At 43.3% G+C, this 26,962-nt stretch overlaps 2 protein-coding genes across 4 annotated transcripts in view; one reads left to right on the forward strand and one right to left on the reverse strand.

The window, feature by feature from the left end:
• Positions 1-26,962, reverse strand: part of MMRN2 (multimerin 2) — a 53,979-nt gene that overhangs the window by 15,398 nt on the left and 11,619 nt on the right. For 2 of the 3 annotated variants that reach the window (XM_018911033.3, XM_018911032.3), the window contains exon 1: positions 2,856-3,453. In XM_018911033.3, the coding sequence (XP_018766578.3) occupies positions 2,856-3,136 (281 nt within the window). In that variant the 5' untranslated portion in view covers positions 3,137-3,453. Of the gene's footprint in view, positions 1-2,855; positions 3,454-26,962 lie in introns of those variants that run through there. The other variant, XM_009087535.4, reaches the window with a different exon arrangement.
• On the forward strand, positions 10,723-26,919 carry SNCG (synuclein gamma). Its single transcript, XM_009087534.4, has 5 exons — positions 10,723-11,026; positions 15,997-16,038; positions 16,910-17,037; positions 25,355-25,432; positions 26,541-26,919. Exons 1-5 carry the CDS (start codon positions 10,906-10,908, stop codon positions 26,568-26,570), a joined length of 399 nt encoding a protein of 132 aa, XP_009085782.1. The 5' UTR covers positions 10,723-10,905; the 3' UTR covers positions 26,571-26,919.

Genomic DNA, 26,962 nt, shown 5'->3' on the forward strand with positions numbered 1-26,962 from the left:
GAAATACAGCACTAAGTGCATGAAATCTGAGTTGTGAGCCTGATTGTTCCCGATATACAGGTCTCTTAATTTCCCTTTTTAATTCTGCTGAAAGTTTTGGGAACATGTGAATCTGTTTACCTCATCAGTAGAATAAAATAGCTGAAGTCAAACCACACAGCTGCTGGGGAGAGAGGCAACATAAAAGTTGATTTCCTTTGGAAAGTTGGCTTCTTTTGATAGTTTTGATTTTGTACACATATAGACACTTGTCCAGTTGAACATGCAGAGCTTCTCCCATTTTTTCAGATACAGGCAACAGCTAAGATACTAAACTGTTACCTAGTTCTTCCTCTAAAGGCCAGTGACTTCTTACTGATTTATATTTTAAAACTCTTTCATAAGAAATCTCATTGTTCTTAGAGGAATTAGCAAAATAACATATCCAAATATTTGACTGGGATCTAAGGAGTCATTTCATCTCACATGTTGAAACAGAAACCAGAGGATTCTGATTATTACCTTGCAGTACTTAGTCATGATGGTCTCAATTATTCAAATAACTGCAATATGAAAAATGATGCTCTACATTTTTTAAAAATACAAGAATATTTTGTAACTACCACTATTCCTAAAACAAAGGGAAAGTAAGAAGTGGTTGACCAAACACATACTGCTTTTATTTTTTTTTAATAATGAGAGTCAAAACGTTGTACCAAAGAACAAGCTACCATAGACTTTGTTTCCTACTTCTGCAAGAAAAGTATTTTCTTATTTCAAAGCAAACTAGATGTAAGACATCATTTTGGTAGAAAACTATTCTCCACCATCCTGGACATTTTTTGGCAAGTCTGTCACGCCTTTTTATGGCATGTCTTTCTTTCCCTTTATCTCTCAATTGCTATTTAACTCCTGATGCTTTTCTTCTTGTTCTCCTCCTGAGAGATATAAACCCCATTTCTTGATGTTTTTTTTCCAGGGAATGTGTCACACTGATAGGGAGGAAATACCAGATTCATGACAACATCTTGTCTGTGCCTAGCAGGGTACTGCAGCCACAGCAGCTGACAGGCACGAGAGGACTTTATACTCTAAAGATGTGTTGTTTCAACCATTTTAGAATTTGGAGTGTGGTTACAAGAAGAATTGTGTTGTCCCTTCTTATTCACCCTCTCTCCCTTTACTTTTAGATATAATTCCTCTCAAAGTCTCCAATTTCTTTCCTAAGACCTAGCAGCTGCCTAGCCTTGTTTGTGCTGTAAGTGTGACAGCTGTACAAAACAACAAATACCTTAAAGCTACTGCCAGGCTAGATTTGGATTGTCTGTAGTCATCCACATAGCTTTATAATTGGGAAGAACGTTTCTGATTTGACTCATTATCCAACTATCTCCATAAAAGAAGGAAGTATTTCTCTCCTTGGGAGGAAATTAGGATGAGTCATAGCTGGTATTGAGCTGAACAGAGCTAGAGAGCCAAGGAAGAAATCCTGATTAGGACAGTATATTACAGCATCTTGCTGACCTGTAATGCTGACCTTTTTACAGCACTGAATTTTCATAGAACTGGGAGTTTTCAGAATGTTTTCAGCATTTTAACCAGCAGTCAGATGATTACCACCTTGCAGTGTAACTTTGAAGCCCAGAGTGCCCCTTGGGCCTTCTTTCCTTTCTTTGGCCATGGCTGAACTGCATTAACCAGGAGCTAGTTAATTAACAGACCACCTCATTATCAAACACTACCCATCAGGAAGCCTTGCAGGCTTTAGGAAGTGCTTTGGGCTATAAGGGGGAGGTACAGATTTTTGGGAAGGTATAGTGTGAAAGACAGCAAGGCGTTCATGCACTCACCATGTTACATGCAGAAGGGAGGCCTTAGTTTTACACATAGATGAGATTAGAAACAAGATTGCATACTTCAGTTTGCATGAAAAGGAAGCGTGACATGAGCAAGGTTTCATAGTCTCTTTCCATCTCACTTTTTTCCTTTCCTCAAGAGCATTTAAAGGAAAAAATACCAGGGCATCCTAAAGCACTGAGCTGTGAACAGCACTTAGTGTGCTGCTGTTTCAGCTCTCCTGAACAGGGCTCTGCTGTACCCATCCATCAAGGCTATAAAAGATTCATTCACTGTCCTGCTTGGTTTTCATCTATTTTAAACATTTAGAGACCTACTTACATGCCCTGTAAATCTTACACAAATCATAGGGTTTGGGATATTTCTAGTGAAGTACGTGGCTTTTACTCTTCTGCTACAGATTACCATGAAAATAATTTTGCTGGCATGGAAACCTTTGGAAAGGAGTGCGGGTGTGAAATTTATAGTAATTTTCATGCTTATTCATTACTCCTTACTTAGTTTCATTTACTTCTTATTATTTTTATTTTGCTAGCATCCTGCCATTACCTTTCTCTCTCCATTTCCAAGGCCCAAGTCTGCAGGCAGGCACATTCTGCTAATGGGCAAAGTTTGCCATGCTCAGCAGAAATAATCAGCATCGGTTCATGGTAAGAAACAGTCAGTAAATTAACTTTCTCTGGTTCTGCTTTGCCCAGAGGTAGTGTTTTAGTTTCTGGCAGAACTGGGAAGCTTCACCTCTGCTAGGTGTGTGCCCACCCCCTAACCCCATTCTGCTGTCTCAGATTAAGCAAAGAGCTGGTCCCATTTGTGGTTTCATCCTCCACAGGCAACTCAGCTTTCTATTTGTGTAGTTAAAGCATTTGAACCACTCTTGTTTGGCTATAGATTGGCCCCTAAAATCTAATGGATTTTAATGAGAAGCTTCTAATGAAAGCAGTCCTGTATCAACAGAATATAAAAGTGTCAGAGAGGATTGCACTCTTGTTCTGTGTAAGACAGACATGCTGGGTACTTACCGATTTCGGGGCTGTGGGCTCGCAGCTTCCAAATCCCCTTTCTCTTCTTGATGTGAGGAGATCACACTTGAAGGGTAATCTTGAGTATCCTCCCTGAGCCCTTCTGCCTCCCAGTAACCTTCTTGGCGTGCCAGAGGAGTTCTCTGGGGGTGTGCAGAGCTCTCATGAACTCGTGGCTTTAAGCTGTGCACGGAACCATCACGATCTCCATGACGGTCTGCGTGTTCCACCAGCTTTGCCAGTCCTACTGTGCTACAGACCAGCAAAAGCTTCACGAGCATCCTGGGCTTCTTCCCCCCACTTACACCTGTCTCTTGTTCTTTTCTCTGAAGCTCAGCCTGAATTACTTCAGAAATGCCCCAGCAATATTCTTTAACTGGAAAGTTGGAAGAAGGAAGGAAAAAATAAAAAAAAAATTTGTAACAAAGAGCGGAAAGAGCTTTCGGCCCTCCCAGCTACTGTGGAAACGTCCGTGACTATTGAACAATGTGAGCCTGGTTCCTGTGTGGGGCTCAGACGCCTCTGACAGGGGGGAAAATGAGGTGGTAGGAATATAGCTTATTCAAGGAACTTCTGAGCTTGCCTGCCTTCTAAACTTATCTGTGAACAGGAACTCGGCTTTTATCAACTGCCTTCTCCCTTAGGCACAGGAAAAGGATGTTAGCTTAAAGGAAAGGAAGAGAAAAGAAAGGAAAGAAAATACTGAGTGCTCTAACAGACTCTCATTACACTGCCAGAAAATGTCACAGACCTGCCTGGTGCAGTGCTGCACATGGAAGTTTTTCCTACAGTTTAAAGGCTGAAATACCTTGGCTTTAGCAGCAGAGTATTTGTGGTATGTAGAACAAATTGAAGGTATTGAGTGACTCAGAGCAAGTGTACAGTAAAAAAGAGCCTACAAACATCCATTCTTCTGCAACCTTTGCAAAATAGCTCTGTGTATCATAGTCTGTTCCCATCAAAAGGGAAGATTTTAATGAAGTTGTCCTTCAGAGAGGTCAGGTTAATTTTTAAGAATTTCTGTTTGGGTTGTCGTCATTGGGTGTCAGGCCCAATTTTTTCTTTTTGTATTTTTAATTAGCATTAAAGGAAAAACACTAGCCAAGAGCTGCTGTCAAGAGCTACCTCTGTCACCACATTCTAATTTTTTTTTTTTTAAAGACTGTGGAGGCTGCATGTAGTTTTCTTACTGGTTTTGCTTTGCTGGTGGTGCTGCTTTTAGTTTTGTTGCTTTCATTAACTGTGTTTCTTCTTTCACTGTCTTGTAGAGTGACGTGCTCTGGCATTTTAAAGAATAAGGTGAAGTAGAATGATGCTCCACTGACAAAAGGAGTGGGAATGCAGGACTGCTAGATCATCTTGCAGTGTGAATGATGAGATGATCAGCCCAAAGTTCAGTATGTCTTGCATAGCATTAAATGTAAAGCTTTTATGGATTTGTTCCAATACCAGCTGAAAATAGAGGTAAAACCTCTCCAGGATTTTGGAAGGCCATGTTATTCAAGGCTGTGAATTTGCATCTCCTTATCACTGGCTGGATTTGCACCCCTCTCCTGATGCCCCTGTTTTATGCCTAATGGAAGAACACAGAGAAACACAGAAGTGCCCTTCCTGACCTGTGGTAGACACTCCTGCCTAAGAGCAGTGACAGCAATGTATGGGGCCAGGCAGGGAGAGATTTTGCTAATTCTAAGGGAAACCTGTTCTTGCTGTAGCAGTCACTTCTCCAGGGAGATGAAATCACAAGGTCTGGACAGAAGACTGAAAAAAATTAGCAACTTCCCTCTGTTCCTTCCTGCTGCTTTTATTTCCAAATTGTGTGCATCCTGCTGTAACACATGTCAGTGTGTGAATATTTCATGTGCCATGTTTCACATAGAAATGTGCTATTCTCACAAGTAACTGGATGTGACCTAAGCATTATATTTGTTTACATATTAAGACCATTATCAGGAAGGAACTGAAGCAAACATGAGACAAAACAAGCAGCAGGCTTATAGCCTGTTCCACAGTGAGATCCTGGCTTGCAGAGAAGTGTCTTGGTGCTGCAGGAATTCAAGTCATTCTTCGTGGGTCTGATCCCTCACAAGTGGTTCTCTGCCATCCTCCTGGCTCAGAACATCTGCTACCCCTCCAGGTGCAAGAACCTGTTCTCTGTACCTTTGTAATGGTGCTGCTCTGTGGGTGCAGCAGGCACAGATTTGCAGGTTAATAATTTAGCACAATGGTTTCTTGGTAGTGGTTATGAAAGATGCTAAATATGGAGCAAGGCAAGGGATGAAGGCCCTTTCCTTGTGGAAGGCATAGCATAGGATGCTGCCATGAACACATGAAAGGCATTCATTTTTCAAAGGAACTTCCTTACTGAACAGTAGTTGAGATTTTTGTGTAACATCTGTTATAATTTGTGGTACCTGAATAACACATTCAGGTTATACTGTTGATTCAAAACATCAGATTTGCTGGCAGAATGAGCTCTAAGTTTTCTTTTAAATCTGTAGAGGAACAGGTATGAGAAGTGTACCTACTCAGGAATGAGATACCCCACAACTTTGCCTTTTTTTTTTTTTTTTTTTTTTTTTGTGTGTGTGCGTGTGGGTTGGCTTTTTTCTTTTGTGTTTTTTGTTTGTTTCTTTTTATTTTTTGAGAGCTGTTGCCTTAGCATGGAACAGGAAAAACAGATATATATTTGCTGTAACAACCTGCTCCTTGCTTTCTGAGGTCAGTGCCTTCTAGGAGGTACTTTATAGATGAGAAAGACAGCTGTGCACCAGCTAACATCAGTAGATATTTAGTCACTCTTGAGTTGCCTAGTTTGGTGTTGGTGTACCTTACAGAGCTGGCTACCACTACTCTAATGAAAAAATGGGTGACTGAAATCAATTTCAAAGATAGTTTGGAACATTATTTGGAAAGTGGTATTGTGAAGAGTTATAGTGAAGTGTTACTCCAAAAATATACTCAAAACCCATTCAGTAAGGGATGTCATACTAATAGTGGTGTGGGGATCTTTGAAGATACCCTGGTGGTTCTCACAAGATTTTAGTGGTTCTAAGAACAGCTAGCCATAAGATACTATTCCTCCACTCCTTATCCCCAGTCACTAGTGACTTTTTTCCCCCTGTGCTCTTATTCATGGAAATACTTTTTCTCCAAGTATTTCTAGGAAGTACTTCCTCAAAGTGTTCAAACCTCTTCAGACTTCAAGCTAGCCTTTAAAGAGTTGATATTGCAGTTACACTGGATTGATCACTTATGTCCTGGGATCCTGCCAGGAAGTGTCAGGAGTGCTCTTGCCTTGTCTGGTAATTCTAACCACTTCCATTAAACACCGCTCTTAACCCCTTCTGATACTGCCCTCCCCAAGAATTCAGTGTCCTGTTTGCAATTCCATAACCAAGTCGTCAGATGCCAGCACCATCTCCTGGGTAATCTGCTTAAGGTACAAAATCTCATCTTGGCCCCTTTCCTTTTGTTTAGGGTCAGAGCCCTGCAGCTCCAGATGGATGGGAGGTGGGCAAGCTCAGATTAAACAGTGCCAAACAATGTGTTTGATCAATGACCTGTCCGATAAATGGCTTGGCCGTACTTGGGAAGCAAACACTCTGGCTGTTCCAGTCAGCCAGATGTCTCTGGAGAAACAGCCCTTAGAAATTCAGTTTTCACTAAATAGATTCTGATGAGTTTGTTTGTTTCTTTTCTGTCTTTCCAGATTCACTGCCTGCTCTATAAAGCTCTTATTATAGACTTAAATTATAAATATGTGTATTTAAAAGGAAAAAAAATACCATTGAAAAAATGTATAAAAAGCCAAGAAAAGATGGAAAGCAGGTGTTGCTTTAGATTCTTATATCCCAGTTCCAAATCTCTGAAGCAGACTGAATAACTGAAACGATTTTATGTCTGGGAAGACAGTTTTGTTGATAGCTGCACAGCAAGGGGATAACTTCTCATTAGGCACTGGGATTTAGATCTGGAAAATGCTGTCTCATCCCTTGCCCACTGCCGATGCACGCTCATGCGTGTGCAGCTGCTCTGGAGGGAGAGAGCACAGGGAGAAGAGTGTCAGGAGGGGACTGCAGGGCTAGAGAGCAATTCCTTTTGCTGTACTGTCCATCAGAGGGAGAAGATGAATTCTTGTTGCCTGTATTTTTAATGGTTTTCTCAAAAGCTCTTAGTGGTATTTGACAGCAGAGATCAGTCACGGAAGATCGCTGTACTGGCAGCACTCTGTGTGCTGCATGTATCTCATCCCTGTGTGTGTTCTGAAAAACGGCTTGTCCCTGGCTTATTCATTCCCTGACTGAGGAAATTAGCTCATTACCCATGCAAACATACATGCAGGAATTCAAGTCCTAAACTGTTTGCCATAGGATGTCAGACAACTGCTTGTTTTCGTTAGGGCATGGAAATGACAGATCTGTGGCAGTTCTCCTTTCTGCATTTTGAAGTTTTCATAAATGGAGAGAGAGAGGAAGGATTTCTGTTTATATATAGCAAGGTTGGATCCTGTTAATGTTAATATTATTCTCCATAAAATAACTTCCTCAACAAAGGATATTTACCAGCCACAAAAGCAGTCTGTCTTTCCTTTCCTTACCTGTCTTTCAAACAATATCATATACAATTTAAATACTTCAGTAGAATATGACCAAATCACACTTCTTTCATCCAGCAAAATGACTTTGTCAGCTGTTAGTCTCCAGATTAAGTTCATTGTTAAAGCACAAGGTTAAGGCTTTGTGGGTGGAGTAGCTTGCAACTGGAAAATTCAAGAAGGAAGAGACCCAAATTAGGTAAAATCCTGTTTAATCTGTTGCAGGCACAAAGAAAAAGACTTTGAAGGCATTTCTGCTTTGCATTCTTTTCTTTGCCTTGGATCAGTGCTTTGGGAATAGGTAGACTTGAGTTAGAATTCCTTGCCCATATTCCAGAATTGCTGGCAGATCCTGCACAGACCTGCTTCCAGGTGTCAGCCACCAACACCCAGGTGGAGATGCATGAGAGGTGGGAACTGCTCCTTTCAGGGGAAGTTTCTAGAAACTCTGCTGTTATCCAGCAAGAGGCTCTATAGCCAAGCCTGAGCAGCCAGAATTCAAACTTTAAATGAGCAGCAAATTGATGGTTTGTCATTGCACAAGTCAAGACAAGGCTTTCTTTTGTTATTATGCAGATCAGCCAAATGTTTTTGAGTTACAGATTTGTTTACAGTGATGTAGCTTAACTAGCTTCTCCTAGTGTTACAAGGCAGAAAACAGAGAAAAAGAGGTTTTGCCAGGTGAGACAGGAACTTGGGGTCTCTGAATTGCCTGCTGGAGGCCTTTCTCTGCTGATATCTGAATTGACACAAAGGAGGAAACCTTACAAGGCAGAAAGTAAAGTCCCTAGCAAAATCTTAAAGCCAAGGTAGCTTGTGTTAACTCTTGTTGTTAGTTTTGTCTGAGGTAGGGTTGACAACAAACTGGGACTGAATCCTCTGCTTTGAGTAGAAGGATCCTGCAGTCACCTGGAGATGAGAAACATTGAGGAGCCATTGGGGATGCTTGCCCTGTATAGATTGCTTTCGATGTTGTCTTGAGTTCAGAGCTTTCCTAAAAAGGTTTCAAGGTAAAACAATGCCTGTGCAAACTGCCTGCTGCCTGGGAGGGATCCAACAGCATTGAACTATGCCTTGTGAGCTCTTTCCAAGGTCATTGGGACAGGAGGAGGCAGGAAAGGAGTATCCCACTTGAGTATTGGCTAATTCAGTCTGGTGATGATTCATATTTCACATCCCAGGATGGCTTGATATTTCATGTATTTGTTACCTTTTATAGCAATGCAAAATGTGTAAAATTGAATTGTACAAATCACAATGACAGAACAATAGCTGAACGAAATCAAGATACCCTTCCCACTCAGCCTTATCAGCCTTGGTGTTCTCCTGAAAATGCCAGTAAAACTCATAACCCTGGGAATGTCTGTGCTGTGTTTTAATGGTCTTTGAAAGCCTGGTGAAAAAGTAAATGGGCCCTGGAGCAATTCCCAAAGATGGTAAATTCATTTTTTTAAACAAATGTAGTTAAAACAAGATTCCTGCCTGTGCTGGTGAAATCAATGGCAGTTTTGTGACTGGTTCCAGGAGCAGCAAGGTTAAATCACTGTTGTATGGCACATTAAGGTGCAGATATCTTCAGAGAGCACCTTGGGAGCAGGAAGGAGCACCAGCCATAGCAACAACCACCTAGGGGGAATTTTGACAGATGGTAAGAAAAACATTTTCCACTTCTTGCTGCAACATTCTGGAACTATGTGAGCTCCTATAATAATTGGTATGCTGTGCTGGCCTTCCTCTGATTCCTGCACTTTTTTAAATTAACAATTGATAAATTCATTAGTCTGACAGAGATTTGGCTCTTTTATGTTCAGATGGAAATTTTTTCTTCATTTATAAGTAAGGAGACTTATTTGTGAGAAAAGGGTTAAGAACTGTATATGTCATTTCCCAGATCAACAGCTTTTCAATCATTTCAGTGTGGGTAAGAAAAACTCTTCCAAAAACTGAAGAATTTCTAAGTTCCACAGTAAGAACTGTTTGTGTACATGTCTGCATGTACATACAGATACAACATTTTTTGCTCAGACTTTTTTCTGTGTAGTCATTCCCCATCTGACCCTTCCAGGCTGATAACTTGTGTCAGCAGGGGCTTGCAGACCACTGCACTTCATGACATTGTGGTGTGCTATCTTTCCAAAGTGCAGCTCAGCCTCTGAATTTCATATTCTGTTTTCCTGGTGCAGAAAAACAGCCAAAGCAGGTCATGCTTTGGGCTCAAAGGCTGATGCAGTGTGACTTCCATAGTTTCACATCTGGCACTTTAAAAAAAAAAAAACCTCACCTTGCTGCACCAGCAATTGCCTTCAGCTAGCACTGAACTTCATTTTGCTGGTGGGGCAATAGCTGATTTGGGCCACTTAGGATCTACTTCAGAATGTACTTGCAGTTAAACTTAGTTTAACTGCAAGTACATTAGAATATCCAACTGTGATTAATGATCATATTTTGGTATTTTTTCCAAGCCAGGCTTTGAGGCTGGATGAATCCTCTGTAAGATTTCCCCAGCCAGTTCTGTGCTGGCTGTTCTCACCCTGCTGTGCTTTGCAGCACCGGCTCTGACGTGAGGGATGGTGTTTGGTGTGAGATGTTGTCTCACTCTGCGGCGGCAGAGCAGGGCTCTGTCTACAGCAACTCAGAGAAATAAATAGGAAACAGGATTTCCCCCAACAGGCATCTGATTTTTGCGAAATGAACTGTTGTAATGGGATGTACAGCTGAGCAAACCCCACAATTTAAACAGAATGACTTCACACTTGACTAAACATAGCAGGTGGGACCTCAAGTTCACTTCACCTGAGCACCAAGCTGTAGCTGGTTCCCTTTTTCTCAGGATTTACTAGAAATAATGTTGTTACCATTTTGTACAAGCTGGGTTCTGGTAACTGCCAGACCAAGAAACCTTGACCCTGTTTGTTTGCTACAGATGCTGTCAGTGTTCCGTGCTCTCCACCCTCTGGGGCCCAGGAGAGCGCCTGGTGTTTGGCTCCTGCTGCAGCCTCGGGGAGATGCCCTTTCAGGAACTCAGCTCTTATGCTTAAGTCCCCCTCTTCACTGAGACCATCCTTCACTGAGAGCATTGCAGCACATTTTAAAAGCTCTTTCTGTCTGGAAATTCTCCAGACAGCTCCTCACCTACTGCTGCCATCGTCCTCCTCTCCCCCTCCCTTAGTAAAGCTTCCAAGCAGATCCGTATCATTAATATTTCAGTATCAGCTGTACACGGGCATTGGCTACACTGCAGCACACTTCATCAATAAGAGCCAGCGAGGGCTGTGAGCTCTGCCACACTGCCTTCATCCAGCACAGGAGGAAGAGCAAAGGCAGAGCCTGCCAGAGAAGCTGAGATCTGCCGAGGGTAAGGCTGCATCTCGCAGTCCCAGCCTTGAGGTGCTTTTTGCTGCTTTTACTCCCTCATTCAGATCATCCCAGATAATACCCTAACAAGCTACAAGAATGGATGTCTTTAAGAAAGGTTTCTCCATTGCTAAAGAAGGTGTGGTGGCTGCTGCAGAAAAGACCAAGCAGGGAGTGACAGAGGCTGCAGAGAAGACCAAAGAAGGGGTAATGTATGTAGGTAAGAGAGAACTAGTTTTGATCTACTTTTGAGCATGAAAAGCTGCATAGATTGTCTCTGAGAAAGTCTGGGGAAATGATATTGTGGCTGAAGCTTGGGAGTGACTAGTAAGATAGTCTAGATAAGATCCTGAGCTCAGCAGAGTTGCTGTGTAAACCTGGGGTACAACAGCCTCCCCATGTCTTAGTTTCCCCAACTGTAAGTTAGACATAGAAACCAGGACTTCAGGGAAGGCAGAATGATGTTAAGGAGCAGGTGCCCAGGTGTAAGGTTTGTTTGACTATTCACTGATTGTTTGCAGGGTGAGTCAGGCACTCTCCAGGCAAACAGCACTGCCAGTCTGCCTCACCTCCACACTGGGAGGGAATCACTAAGAGGGGCCAACAGTGTTAGTATGAGGGGATTGCAGGATGCATCTGTTTCCCCACAAACAAATGGGTTTGTCCTGAAATCCTTCTGCTGTCCACTGACCTCTTTCATTGCCCATGCACACATTAATCTTCCTTTACAAGAAACGCCCAAATTCCTTTTGCCCAAAGAACAGGATCTAGAAAACAGCGTGCCTGATGTCCTGCCTAGAGACCTCTTTCACAGTTAATGGGCTGAAACCTCCCCTTTCAAGGTCACCCTCAAAACCCACTATCTCCACTTATCTAGCACACGCAATTATATGGCTGGATGGTCAGATATTCCCTATAATACAAACTAAAGAGTCTTAGGTTCCCAAGACTGATTATCTCATTGCTGATAAATGCATTTCACACAGTTCTTTATTTTTGCTGGATTGGGAGTGTTTCTTTTTGTAGGAAAGTTTACATGCAGGTTCTTCCTGCTATCATACTGCAACATACACAGCTGTACTTAGCTACTATATTTAAAACTGCTCTATTGCCAATATCTATAGTTATATATTTGTACGTGACAAATTAAATACAAAATTTGTATGTAGCAGGTCTGATAAGGTTTTTATCTTGAATTTTTAAGTACTTAATTATTGACATGCTGGAAATGAATGGATGTAACAGTTCACACTTCAATTTGAAGCTGACCCACAAGAAAAAAAAGGTAAGCAGCATTCCTGTAAACAACTAAATTAACTAGAGTAAGTGAAACACCAGTCTAAGAAATGTCATGTGGGTGTCACATTGTGGCATCATTACTGCTCGACCTGCTTCCAGATCTGAGTTGTGTTGAGGTTATTCAGAGTTTTCATACATAATTCCTCACATCTCTTTTCAGTCACGTTGTACAGCTCCATACTGTGACCTGGTTTTCATTGTTGAGCCAAGAGGTCTCTTTAGGAGATTCTGACCTTTTCAATAAAGTTTTCTTTGAGGCTAAAACTAAAATCCTTGAAACCTTAATCTCTGAATGAGGATCAAATAAGGATCAAGGTGAGGATTAGGTGCTTTCTCCTTTTATTGGTTTGGTTTGTTGGTATACTGCTGATTCCTGCCCTGTCATGCGCCGGTCAGAGCTTTGCCTTGGCCTGATTCAGTTCCTGTTGGGAAGCTCAGCCCTTTAGGGAAAATTCAGTCTTTCACAGGCAGGAAAAATAAAGACCAGATGCTAATTAGCTCAGAAAATGGGGGTTTTGTTTTAATAGCCAGAGAAGGTGGAGGTGTGGTATATTGGTTAAAACTGGAATTATTAGTATGTTGTTCATGCTGCCTTTTGTTACTCTGTGCCACATAAAGATTAAATCAGAGACCTGAACTGGTCCTTCCTTTGCTTCTTCCCTTGCACAGCCCTATCCCAGCAGCTTCATCTAGAGCATTAAGTGATGACACTTGAAATTTTGGATGCTAGGAGAGAATAACACTGTATTGAACCTCAAGGGTCTTTTGAGATCATCAGGAAAGAGAACAAAAACCCCAGGGCCTAGGATGGATGAAGTGGATCCCTGACTTTTGTTCAGGTTTGTGTTAACTCATTGATGACTCTCAGAGGAGGATTCCAAATGTCTGGGCACAACCACCATGTCTGGTGAGTCACTTGCTGCTGCCCAGGAGAAGAAAATAATGCTCACTCAGAGGCATCTGTCTGGAGTGAACAGCGTCTGTGGTACTGTGGCCACCTGTACCCTCTCTGATCCATCCAGGTTCAGCTCCCACAGCGCATGCCAGGCAGGAGGTGCCGCCCTCCTGTGCTAAGCCTGCAATGCGGTGCCCAGGCCCTGCTGAACCCGTGGGGTAGAGAAGAGAGGGCACAAAAGGAGAGGGAGGAATCCTGTGTCATGGATCACCTCTGTGCTTGGTGAAATCACCATCTGCTCTCCAAAGTCCAACAGCCTCTGAGTGTGCTGAAGTGTCAGGAGATCCCTGCGTGGTTAGTGTGGATCCAGCAGTTGGTTCAGTGGGCTCTCTTTTTTAATTTGGTTTTAATAGGGGTGTAAGTGATGCTGAAGTTAATTAATGAATTTGATGCAAAGCCACATCAGAGTATTGAGTCATTAGCACTGTTTATTGCTATAGTTCAGGAAGCCTCAACAAAGAATGCACTTGTAATTTTCAAGAAAGATTTTCAACCATATGTGTTGCAGAAAGCCCCAACACACCAAGCCATGTTTAAACTGAGTTATTCCTGCAGGATTTAGTGCACATCCAAATATCCCTGTCTATTCTAGACCTTCTCCCAGGGCATAGCACTCCACCACCTCGGTCCCACCCTGGCAGTCCCAAAGCACTTGCAGATGACTCACAGCACTCAGAAGAGGCAGGATGCATGAACTTTAAATTCTGGGTACACAAGCTGCAGGCAAGGACTAATGAGTGAAATGAGATTGAGCATCAGGTGATTGCTTTCTGATTCAACAGATGCGGGCTGCTGGCAGGAGCCTGTGCCCGACGGACGGTCGGTCGGGTTTCATGCGGTGCATAATGGATGGGAGCCTGAGTCATCGGGTGTGGCTGGGCTGGGAGGATGAGGCGGGCTCTCCCCAGGCTGCAGCAGTGACTCTTCCCAATGACATTGCTTCTGTCATGAAATGGATTCAGATGTTTTTCTAATACCTGCATCCCTCCTTTCTGGAATTATTTTCCATCTGCAAATATAGCACCTGCTCACTCCTCTTCCCCATAAAAGAGTTGAGCCCAGATAGTCACCTTAAAAGTCTGGCAAAAAACACACAAAGCTGCAGCTGTTGTCTCACTAAGTGTGTTTCATGCCTTTGCAGTTTTGCAGCAAAGACTGGTGCCGCAAATCATGTACTTTGCTTACCAATCAACTGCTTTTTGACCAAAAACCAGCAAAGGGCTGAGCTTGAGGATCTGAGTCTGGTATGAGACAAACGTGTATGTCAAATCAAAACTGTCGCAGTCTTTTCTTGGAATGCTACTGGGAGGGAAAATGAAGCAGGATGGTGTCTGAATTGAACCTTTTGTGTTTGGCCCATTCAGGGGCTCAAATCTGTGGCTTGAGACTTGCACCTGCTTTTCTCAGTGCTGTGCTTCTGCACATTTGTGTATCATGGGCACTATTATTAAATCCAGTTCACAGCAGTACACATGTATCATGTGCATCACTAGGAACTCAGCTGATGGCAGTATCAAATTAAAGGTACAAAGATTTCATTTCTTGACTTTTTAGACAGTTTGGGAGGGTGGAATGAAATGTTGAGGGCATATTTTGCCCTCAACAAAGGGAATGTTGAGGGCAAATGTTGTAGGTAGTAGAATGGTTTTGTTCTGCCCCAGGCAAACATTGCAACCACCAAAATAAATCAACAATTGAGAGTTACATTCAATAATACATAACATGTATCAGGCAAAGCAGCACTGAGCTGGACTGTTGTTATCAGGGCACTGCACCTGTTTTGCTTCTCAGGCTGTTAATGAGAATGAGCTGTGGTTTGTAACTGGTTTCTCCCACCACACCCGTGGATGCTCCATTATGGAGTCAAAAATCTGCCTGGTTGTTCCCATTTTTATCATTTTGATAGTTGGCCATAGAAATCCTTATGTTGTATCAGTATGGGAAACCTGAAGAGAACCTGTATAGGTGCAGATGATTTGCAGTATACAGTTAAGTGGGACCAGTGGAATATTTTGGCTTGTGTTTATTTAACTCACAAGAGAGATAAATTTGATCCCTTATTTTTTTAATGTGTAAAGCTCCTAGTTACCATGGGGGCTGCCCATGTACCATATGATTTAACATATCTACAGCTGTATCAAGTACAAAGGATATATAGCTTGTCACTTCAAGCATGGAGGAAAATCACAGAGATTAATTATTACTCAGGGCTATTTGTGTTGCAAACTGAATGCCTTCACATCCTGTTAGTTTTTCTGTATTGAGAACAGTGAGATAAATCACAATGTAAGCATACATATGGTGTATTTTCATAATTTGAGATAAAACCATCTGCTTTCTGTGCATTGCTGGGAGTAGGCACTTGCAGCCTAGGATGAGGCACCAAACTGGTAATCTAGTTTAGTAGAGGTAGGTGGTGGTTCTGTAAATTCACTCTCAGGTTTTTCCAGAGTCTTTATTAGTGGTATACAATAAGAATTTAAATGACCACTGCAGCCAAGTGTCCTGCTGAAAGGCAGGGGAGAGTCATGGATGTGACTTCTTGTCTTGCAAGAGTGAGGTAGGTGAGATGTTACCAGGTGATTTTATTTGCAGTCACTTTTACACCTAGCTTAAAGTTGCTTTACCACCACTGAGCTGCTCACTTTGGAAATATTGCAGGGACAATTTTTTATAATCAAGATTTTTCAGGTCTAGGCATCTCCAGAGAATTTGCTGTTGAAGTTCTCCAACTCTCAACACAAAGATACTCCTTTGCTTTACTGGGGAGGGAAGCTGGTCTCTTTTCTGACTCCACAAATGGTTTGTGTCTGAGCAGGAGGTACCAGCAGGACCTTGGCTCCCCACTGCACTTCCTGAGAGCAGGAAACCATCTGTGTCCAGAAGTCAGGGTGTAATTTCCAGGCAGCACTGATGGATTGTGTTTCCTTTCACAGGCAGCAAGACCAAGGAGGGTGTAGTGCAAAGTGTGACCTCAGGTAAGAGCACAGCCTGAGAGGGATGTGGAAATCTGTGGTGTTTTAGCCCTCTTGGGAAGGCCATCACCCCTGCCAAGTGGGAGGTCTCTGTGGGACACCACTGATCTGCCTGACCTTCCCACTGATGAGTAGAGGCTGCTTGCCAGGAGTGATGGTTCAGGGTCTGGCATTTGCAGTGGACACAGGTGGGAGAAAATATTTAATCAGAAGAGTAGGTCAGAAAAAATCCAGCGCAGGTTACTTGGCAGACTGGGATGATTCACAGCTATTTAGACATTTCACAATGTCAGGGGCACAGCCCAGCACACGGAGAGGATTTACTTGCATTAGATCCTGTCTGGCCAAAACTGTGGTCTTTGGGAGAGTCCTGTCAGGCAGTTGCAGAGTCAGGAACCTAAAGGTCCCTTCTAGGGTAACCCCAACTCCAAGGAGGAACAGCCATATGGACTGTCCTGAAGGAAGATGAATGGATCCTTTGCCAGTTGAATTTCATAACTATTGCTGTTTTCTGCCAAGGGATATTAAATCAAACAGAAAGTAACCTGGAAGAGGTCATTCACAGTCTGCAATGCAAAATGCCTTATTTACACTGTTGTCTCTTAGTTTCTGGCAGTGAATTTTTCATTCTCCGGCAGCCCACAAAGACTGACATGCTGCAGTGCTGCTCTCTAAGCAGCATCTTGTGCCAGACAAAAATCCTCACATACACAATCTAATTCAGACATGATCTCATCTAAAAAATCCAATCAAGGACTGCACCAGGGTTAATTTCTTCTTTTACATCAATGCAATTATTTGTCATTCCAGTGAATTTGGCAGCCCTCTGGCAGTATCTAGTTTGCTGACTTTTCTGCTTTTGTTGAAACTGCAGTTGCTGAGAAGACCAAAGAGCAGGCCAACGTGGTGGGAGAAGCTGTAGTAGCCAGCGTGAACACAGTGGCAAACAAGACTGTAGAAGGAGCAGAGACCATTGTGGCCACTACAGGAGTTGTAAAAAAGGTGTGTTCATTACTTCTATGATGGACAGGACAGCCTTTGGATTAACCTGCAAACATTTACAGTTGATGGTTTTACTTATTTCATGAAAGGTTTTCAGCAATATCTGCTTTTGTATATACTTAATATTATCATATAATGCCTAATGTAGTCACAGAATTATTTAGTTTGAAAGGGACACCTTGAGATCATCCAGTCCAACCCCCTTAGAGCCAGTGAGAGAGGACTGTCCCAGTGGGTTTTGAATATCTCCATGGAAGTAGACTCCACAATATCCCTGGTCAACCTGTGCCAGTGTTTGACCAGCCTCACAGGAAAAAGAGAATTGTTTTCCTCTGTTCAGACAGACACATTAATCACTTGGTGCCTATTGTCTCTTGTCCTGTCAGTGGGCAACAGTCTGGCTCTCCATTTTCTTACAAATGTAGAAAAGCATTTTTCCCAGGGACTTGAGTAGAAATGTGTGTGGGCTGCAGTGAGTATCTGGACTGAGTCAGAGCTCAGGGATGTGCAGAGTGCGAAGGCGCGGGAGCCAGCACTTGCCCTCACCCCTGTGCAGTGCTGGCTGGTTCCACAGGCTTGCCCTGGCCACGGCAGCTCTGGAGGCAGAAGAGGGCAGCAGCAAGCCAGGCACAGCCTGGGTCTAGCAGAAAGCCTGACCCTGCTGCTCTGCTTCGTGCTGGTTTGACAACAACCAAGTGCTTATTGATAAAAGGCCGTGTGACCCAAATTGTGTACAGATTAAGCCAGATTCAGACAAGGCATCTTCTGTCCTCCAGCCTAATTTGACAAACGGGGCTGCTTCAAGTGTGGGGATTAAAGGGAGTCTGAAGGAGCAGAACAGTTCCTTAGATGAAGGCAGTGTTGATCATTAGAGAGGATGCTTTGGTAACAAACAGCACCCATTTGTACAGCACGAGGCCAATACTTGGCAGCTCTTTGGTAAGCCCTTCTCTTTCCCCCCTTCAGAGAGTGTGATCAGTGCTGTTAATGGCCACATGAGCTTTATGAGTCACAGCAAACCCAAACCCAGAATCCAAGCGAAGCCAGGCTGGCCAAAAATGTTTTAATTGTTCAGATAGTTGGCTGATTAATTTCCTGACCTGCACATAAACACATTGTGATGTGGAACAAAACTTCTACACAGCATATAAATCCTGAGAGAATAGCCTAACAAAAGAGGAGAACAGCAGCTACAAGTGACGCAAAATGTCCTCCTGAAAGCATGTGAAAGGGGCAGATACAGGATTTCTGCTAAACCCTTGGGTTAAATTTAATCTCTATTCCCACTGGGAACAGCAGTTAGGCTGCAGGAGTGCAAACAGTGATTCCTAATTCCATGGGGCCAGAATACCCCTTCCTATCTTTTGACTGACCATGGGGTGATTGACCCAGGAGAGTGAGGAATTTGCTGATGATAGGAATCCTTGCTGCAGATAGCAAGCTGTCTCCCCTCTGCTGCTGCTCAGTCCTCTAGCAAGGACTGAGCAGCAGCAATCCTCTTCTCCTTTCCTCCAAAGTGAGAAACCCACCTCAAAGACTGACAGCTACAGTTTACAGCTAATTTCAGAGCTTAAACCAGTGCAGGTTTTCCAGAGAGCATCTGAACTGTCATTCTGATGTCTTCCATTGATGTCCAATTGCTTAGACTTAAAATGGAGATTGATTAAGAAATAAAAAATTAGGATGTGTCACATGCCAAAGAGCAGAGTAAATAAGGCCAGGAAACTGCTTTGGATAGAGCGCCATGCCAAACAACAGGGGTGCTGAGGCAGCAGACTGAAAACAGGAGCAGAAAAACAAGAAAAATCACAGGACAAAAAAATTTAGGAAAAACATTTGTTTCTGTGAAAGAGAGTTCAGCTGTTCTGCTGGATTAGTTCAGCCTAGGAGTGCAAATCTTTTATTCATACTCACCGTACTTTAGCATGTAGCTAGACACCTTTTAGATCCAGCTAGCCACAGAAGATTGGGCTCCACATGCACATCAAGTGCATCCCCACTGCTAATGGATAATTGCCAGGGAGCCAAAGCTGCTCCAGAGGGAGGGCCCTGAAAAGAGAATAAGGAGTTGTGCTGGGCTCTCAGCACCAGCTGTTTTTTCTCCAGGACTGCTCCTATCATGTTACACAATTTGCTAATGGAAATACATCCAGTGTCTGCAATAGCAGCACCAGGCACTGTAATACATGAGGGAGACCAACTGGAGATACACTAAGAGTGATAATGTATAGCTTTTAAATGTTTAAACGGTGAATATCCACTGTTATAATCCTGCAGTCCTGCAATAATCACAAGCATTTCAGCCCCAGAAGTTTGAGAGAGCATCCAGTCCTGAGACTTGTTCGTGCTCCATACTATCCTCCCTCTTTCTAATTGCACAGAGCACTTGCCAACATCTTATTTGGGTTTTCAGCTATCTGCAGTGTTGTTCCCTGCTATAGAAGGACTGTTCAAAGTGCCAGGGATCTGTGAATGCATGGCACTGAGCAGTGCTCAGGGTGACTCAGGGCTGGGGACTCCAGGGGGCTAGAAGGCATGTCCCCAGCTGGCCATTGCCAGTATTAATATCAATTACAGAGAGCTCGTTGACATTTAGTCTGTGCATTTGACAGCTGGGATCAGTGGCAGCATACATAAGGAAAGAGAGGGATTCTCTAAGGGTTTTGGGGTAAGTTTTGCTCAGGATAGCTGTGGGGTGCAGCTGTATCAGGTGGTGACTTGGCCATGGGAAAGAAATCAGCCCTTTGTTGCATCACAGCAGGCACTGAAATGTGGACACCCTGGCAGCCTGCTGTTCCTCACTGTCCTTGGTGGGAGCACTCAGAGCCACGGAGAAGGAAATGGGCCTGAAGTAACCCTACACCTATGGAGGGGGGCCAAGCAGATGAGAACAACCTTGAGTTGTGCTGGCACTGCCTGACAGGGCTTTGGCACTGACCTGGTCACTGCTGAGTACAAGAAAGAATTGACTCATTTGGGGGAGTTTTTTAAGTATCAACTAAAAAATCTGTAAATTAAGAGATTATAAACCCTCCACAATTTTTCTGATACAAAAGGGAATGAAACCAGTCCGTAGTGTGTTCTGTCTGTGGCTTTGCACCCATCCCTGGGGTTGACATTAGGAGATTCCAGTGAGATAACCACTCACTAAATATCCCTGTCTTAGAAGAGGATTAATGCTTCGTCTGTATGACACAGCAGAGAGCTTGCTGCAATGCAGACACCACGTGGCTGGGAACAAGCCCATGTACATACACACGCTCTCAAAATGTCCCTCAGGGTTTGGAACAATTTCCCCAGTAACTGATGCTTCCCTGCACCTTCCATCTAAATCTTCCCTTTAGATCCATTTGTCCTGTCAGTTTTTATGATTTAGTTGTCAGTTCATGACTCTGTCACTTTGAATTGGGTCTGATCTGGTTTTTTACTTCAACCCATTAATTAAATGAGCATTTGTCAGTTATGTGCAACCGCTGGGCGCGTTCTCTGGATCACAGAGAGTTTCTGTGCACCTGACCTGGCACACGTGGCCGCACCCACGCCATGGCTCATCTCTTTCATAACAACTGCCCATCCTGAATGGGAAAGGCTGCTGCTCATGGACTTAATTCCTTTCACTTATACCCTGCTTCACCTCCAATGCAGAGACAGTCTGTCACAAGGCAGGAATTAGAAGCAGAAACTGAGTGACCTTCCTGTCCAAGTTAGATTGGCCTGGGCGAGTGCCACAGGGAGAGAGCAGCCAAGGGCATCTGAGAAGGCACCAAAGGCAGAGCTGCTAAGCAGGAGGAGCAGGGAAATCAACAGCCAAACCACCCAACAATTAGGTAGAATAAATAGTTGAAACTTGTTCCCCTTTGTATTCAAGCTTCCCTGTACTTAGTTGATGCAGTGATGCATCCCAGTGGTATCCTTCCGCATGTCATGGAGCACGGGAGACTGCACAAGCGGCGTGGAGTGGGGCACTCTGCCTACAGACACTTTTTCTGTGCTCCACTCTGTCTCATTAGTGCATTCAGGCAGACATTTTCCCATGCAAAATAGCTGAGTTAGTGGCACTGGTGAAGCCTTAAAGCTACAAGACCATGGATGTGCTCCATGGCTCAAGGCTGTATCCCTGCAATCCCATAGGATACATGTTAAATATGTATCATTTGTATAAGCAGTCCCAGGAGACTCTCAGAGAGTCTGGCCGTGAGCTGGATAAAAACTAAGCCAACACAGAAGACTACCTGGATTTGTAGGGTAAGACAGGAATCCTGCATGCCCCTCTGTCTGTCCTGTGGGTGGGTCCACTCACTTTAATCGAGGGTTGACCCCTTAGTCAGAGCTGTTGGCATCACTCTGAGCACTCAGCCTGAAACCTGTTGAGGACAACTTGTCCACAGGACCTGCCAGGCTGCCTGAGGCTTTCCTAGGGAGTGGTTTGGGGATGCTGCCAGGCAGCATTGTGTTTGCTCCAGCACCCAAGGTCAAGAGTACTACAGGAGGCTGAGCCTCTCCACCTTATGCAATGCATGTCTCTTTGAGGGCCCTTGAATTTGTAGCTGCCATTAGGCTGCCATTAACCTCTCTGGCTTTTCAGCCTTAAAAAAAAACAAAAAAAAACCCCAAAATAACAACAACAACATCTTGCTTGCCACTGAATTTGTTGAGATCTGATGAGTATATTCCAGCATCCAATATCTGGACTGCTTTCTCTGTTATATAAGGACGATAATCTTAGTAAGATTGTTTATGTCCAAATATTTGGGAACAGCAACAAAACTCCCACTGGCCTACAAGATAATATAGACCAAAAAAAAAAAAAAATTCTACTTCATATATGAGCTCAGACAGTGGACAAGTCAATTGCTGAGGAGCTGAAAAAGAGAATTTCATAGAACCTGTGAAAATGAGAAATCTGAGGAATTAAATTGAAATTAATTTCTTCCAGTATTTCTGGGCTTTCAAAATCAGTCTTTAAAACAACTTCTTAAAATATATGGACCTAGAAGTCTATAGTACAGTCTGTTTAAGATCCCTTACCATTACACAGGAATATTTTTATAAATGGCAGGTCTTAATTTGTTGAGCTTTTAATTAGTGATAGCTGAACATGTACCTCTATTTCCTAACCTTAGCAAAATGTTGTATTTTATATATAGAGATCCCCTGTGGTGTATATATTCTACATAAAAAATATTTTAAACACACAAAATATTTAAAAACTTGTATACTATTCTTGGAAGGAATTTTGAGGTCTTGTGTTTCACTTAACTATGATGTTCAAGTATTTCACTTTTCTTTCTTCAGTAGCAAAAAAAAGATTCAAGTGCCCACCCAAAACCAGAAGAAAATAGCCCACAGCAAACAAAATATTTAATTTTATTTCCTTTTTTTTTTTTTTCTCAGAAAGTACGTAGTTTCTGAGGGGAAATATTTGGCTCTCCCTTTAAGAGGAGGTGGAGCATTACTAATTGTTTCATGGTTTCAACATGACTTTAGCTTAGAAAATGTTACCCCTTTTAATGAAAAGATGAGCACTGACAGGAATGGTAAAACTCTTTCTGCCCCCCAAGGAAGTTGGATTTTCATCCCTTCTTTCTTGCCCAGCATTGTTCTGTGAGTCAGTGTTATAGCTGGAGCTGGTGCCCAGGAATTTCTGGCTCTTTGAGCAAAGTGGAGACCCCTACACCACATGGTCCTCCTCTGGATATTGTCTTCCTGAGCAGTGCCTGAAATCCCCAGCCAGGTAACACCCAGCTGAAGAATGCAGCCCTTCCTCATCTCCTGCTCCCTATTCCGGGCAGGGTGGAAGCGCGTGAGAAAAAATCTGTGAAGCACCATCCCTAACACAGCCTGACACCTCTTCATCCTGCTATTGTCCTGGTTCCTCCAACATAGCCTAAAAACACCCTCCAGAAACTCAGTTGCTTCCTTTTCTAAAAATAGATGGTTGATTTTTAGCCTTCTGGAGCAGTCTTGGTAGAGAGCAGGATCTAAGGGGTCTAAGAAGCAGCACAACAGCTGAACAGGGATTCTCCAGCCCACCCCTTGCTCTTGGGTACAGTGTCCTGAGGGTGGTCCTGAGAAAGGTGTCCCTCTCCCAGGACTCTTTCCACATGTAGCAGAGCCAATCTCCCTGCCCACAGGAACAACAGGTGGTCATACCCTGTGGAAAGATGGAGTGCACTGCACTGGTCCTTGTGTTCCTGTGAGCTGTTCCCCAGTTTTCCCAGTGGAGCTGATGCAATGCACAATCATTGCCTTTGATTGACCTTCACAATTTCACACAGCAGCTGGTAACTCCGCCTGCAAATATGAAATACCTGCTGTTGCAGCGATTGTCAGTGGCTTCCATTGGAAGCTTCTTTCCTCTCCACCTAATAGTCAAAAATCTGTTTGTAAAGCTTCAAAATACAGTTTGAGGCTATTTACCTGCTTTGGCCTAATGTGCACTGTTGAGTTATAAGGTATGGATATGCAAAGTATAATGTAAATGCAAATGTAAAGTGCTTTAAAGCTGCAGGCTGGATCCTGAGGCTGGATGAGCGTCCATAAATTCAGAGTAGTGAGCTGTTTGCTGGCAGCAGGAGAGCTGACTCATCTTAGAAAGACTGTGACCAGCTGGCTCCATCAGAGCAGGGGCCTCTCCTGAAGAGCTGCAGGTCTCCCTGCAGGAGAAACTGACTTCCATGATGTGCAGTTTGATGTCATTTGTTTACCTGGGCTTGCTTAACACAGCTCAGGCTGGTACCAGCAAGAATCATTTCAGCCAACAATGCAATGCAAGTTAAGAGCATGTTCCTTAGAGAACAATGGTCACACTGTGCTTCTCATCTGGAGACACCAGCAGCACATGGTGCTCTCCATAAACACTAATCAGCTCTGGTCTCAGCTGGGAGATGAAGGAATGCCTGCAGCTGTGACAGACATCAGTACAGGGCTGCAGCTCGTACTTTGGCTATTTTCTGCCTCCAGTGAATTGATCTTACAGTAGTTTGTATAGAGAACAGGAAGCCCAAAGGTAGGACAAGCAGGTTGCAGTGCTTCCACCTCCTGGCTCCCCTTGCTGCCACACATGGTTCTGAAGTTCAACTTCCAGATTAAATTTTCATGGGCTCTGCCTTGTATCTATGTAACTCCATCTATTTTTCCTTTTTACTTCACATAACCTTTTTTTCCCAAATTCAGTCCAAAAAGCAGCAGGCATGGCAGGGATGTTATCCTGCTGATGAGAACAGTTATGACTGGCCAGGAAAGTAAGGACGTGTGTAAAGGAAAAAGAGAGTACCCTAAACACACAGAGCATAAAGTTTTGTTTACAGTAGGTTTGGCAGAGACATTGATTTGCATTGCATCAGCAGCAGCACCAAGTAAAGTGGTGGCATTGTGTTTCCAAAATATTGAAATTCATAACTTTACCTTCCATGCAAAATTGACTTTTTCTTTCCATAATATATATGTCTCTGGCTCCCTCTATGGTGGCCCTGACTTCATGTGGGAAGAGAGTCATTCAGGGGAGCTGCTGGGCATGTGTGCTCGAAGAGAACAGAGGAGCTTTGTAATTTTAGTGGAGTTCTCTGGTGAATTCAACTAAAATTACAGAGGTCCTGCTACTTCTGCTTCCCCTTACTCTCACTGGCTAATTCCATGAAGGTGCTTTTCTGCTTTCTGTCCATCCCCTGTGCACATCCAGTATGGTCAGGATTTTGTCTTCTCTTCCCATGCAGCCAAAATGTGTTTAACATGATTACCTGGTAATGCAACCTTTTCTCTTCTTCTGTGAATAGGAAGGTAGCTGAAAGATGTAGGCAAGTAGCTAGAAGAGCCCAAAATACTTAAGTAAATGCTTGGACTCAAATGAAAAGAAAGGCTTATCCTTTGATAAAGATTTTTTTTTCTGAAGCAAGACAGCACCACAGTACTGCTATATCTTTGATTCATTTCAGTCTATGCAATGAGTGCTTAGAGTAAGATAATGTGGGGAAAGGCTGGGTATAGCCTTGCTATACATAAATTTATTTGTTCTTCCCAAATTTCTTCATACTGATGGAGTCAAAACTCTGGTCTCAATGACAGAAAAAGAGCTGATTTTCTGTATGAAAAAGACCCTAAACCAGGCTGTAAGAAATTGAAGTTGGCTTTTTCATAGATATCTGCTCAAACCAGCTGCACAACAAAAATGGATTTCAAGCAGTATCTGCCATCTATCAAAGCTGCTATTTAGCTTGCGTGTGTAATGCTCACCCCCATCTCGCTCAGCCTGTCTAAGATTAGGGTGATGACTCTGCATGTGGCAGCAAGGACAAACATCTTGCTTGTGACTTGGCAGGAGGACCTGGCAGCGCCGCAGCCGCCCGAGCAGCCCAGGCTGGAGGGAGAGGGGGCCCCGGCAGGCACTGCAGGAGAGGTGAGTGCTGCCCTGGCCCCGCTGCCCCGGGCTCTCTGTGCCACACCTGGTTACTCGTTTCCCCTGGCAGAATATCCCCCTTGCCACTTGTGGTTCTAGAACTGCCATGCAAGGAGCCCATCAGTGTTCCCACTTTCCTGAGTTGTTGGACAAAAACCTGAGCTCATCTGTTCTCATTTTTGCCTCTTCCTTATCTTGGGAATTTTCCATGAGTGACAGATGGACAGATTGCAAACTGTTGCCTGAATTGGGTTGATTTAGGGGTGTAAATGCACATATTAAATTTAATGCTGTCCTATGGTTCTGTCATGACATGGAATAGCTTTTTCCTGTTTGCAGCCATGCTTTAGAAGAGATTTAGATAACAAGTTAGGTTTTTCTATAGATTTTTCTGTATTTAAATTAGTTAATTTAATTGTTTAACTATTCTACCTGCAATATTCTTTTGAAGCCCTTGGTCAAAAATTTGTCTCCAGGCCAATTTCAGCTCTTGAACAAGGATGACTTTTTGTCCAATATGGACAACAGGGGCAAATGCCTCTCATATGGTATTTCCTTTACAATTTCAGTGTTAAGGCCTTTGTCTGTCCCTTCCACAAGTACTGCATGCACCCAAACCCCACAGTTTTCAGCCTTTCTGAAGCTCGGGCTGTTTTCATGGTCTCCAAAGCTCCCAAAAGTCTCATCTTGCATCTCCCACCTTCCTCCAGCCATCACCCCCCACTGCCAGTCCCAGAAATGGGTCCAACAATCCCAATGGCTGCATGGCGGCAGCAGTGCTGATGTCAGGCTGGGTCAGGCAGCAGCAGACCCAGAAGCACAAAGCAGGACACTACTGCCAGTGGAGCCTGGCCCCACATTAACTTGATTTGCACCACGTGTGAATTCACACCCTTGTTTTCCCTAGAGATCTGAGTTACACTGGGAGTGTGTCTGCTTTCCAGAAGGAATGGATAATTCATTTATTTTCTGCATCACCTATGGTCCTCATTGTTTTTAGCTGTTTGTGGGGTTTTGTATGGTGACTGTCAGCATTGATTTTTCTCCTAAATGTATTTGTTTATGTTTTCCAAATATTTACCTGCTTTTTACTTGTCTTCTCTCGCAGGGTGAAATTGAAGGTGATTCATCAAGTTAGGGAATTCTTGCTCAAAAGAGACCATTCCAAGAGCATACATGGAAGCATTAGCTGACACCACAACAGGAAAATCCCAATGTCCATAGACTAACTACATTCAGCTCTGTAGTCTTGCACTTGCCTCAAAAACCAGTCATACAATATATGTAAGCCAGACTCCTCTAATTGTAAGTAACATGCAGGTGTGTACTGGGCTGTGTCTTTCCCAACCTCCCTCCTGGCCTCCCAGTTGCTTTGTATATTTTTGTTGGACTCACGAATCTGTGTCTTGCATCCATATGCACTGGCACTTGGGAACTCTAGGCATTGTGGAATTTTTTTTTAAGTAATAAAAAGTGTTTGAACAAGTGTTTTGTCTTGTCGGTTTTGTTTGTACATTTTACATGTGGATC

This window comes from Serinus canaria, chromosome 6 (genome assembly GCF_022539315.1).
Source record: "Serinus canaria isolate serCan28SL12 chromosome 6, serCan2020, whole genome shotgun sequence".
Lineage (NCBI taxonomy): Eukaryota > Metazoa > Chordata > Aves > Passeriformes > Fringillidae > Serinus > Serinus canaria.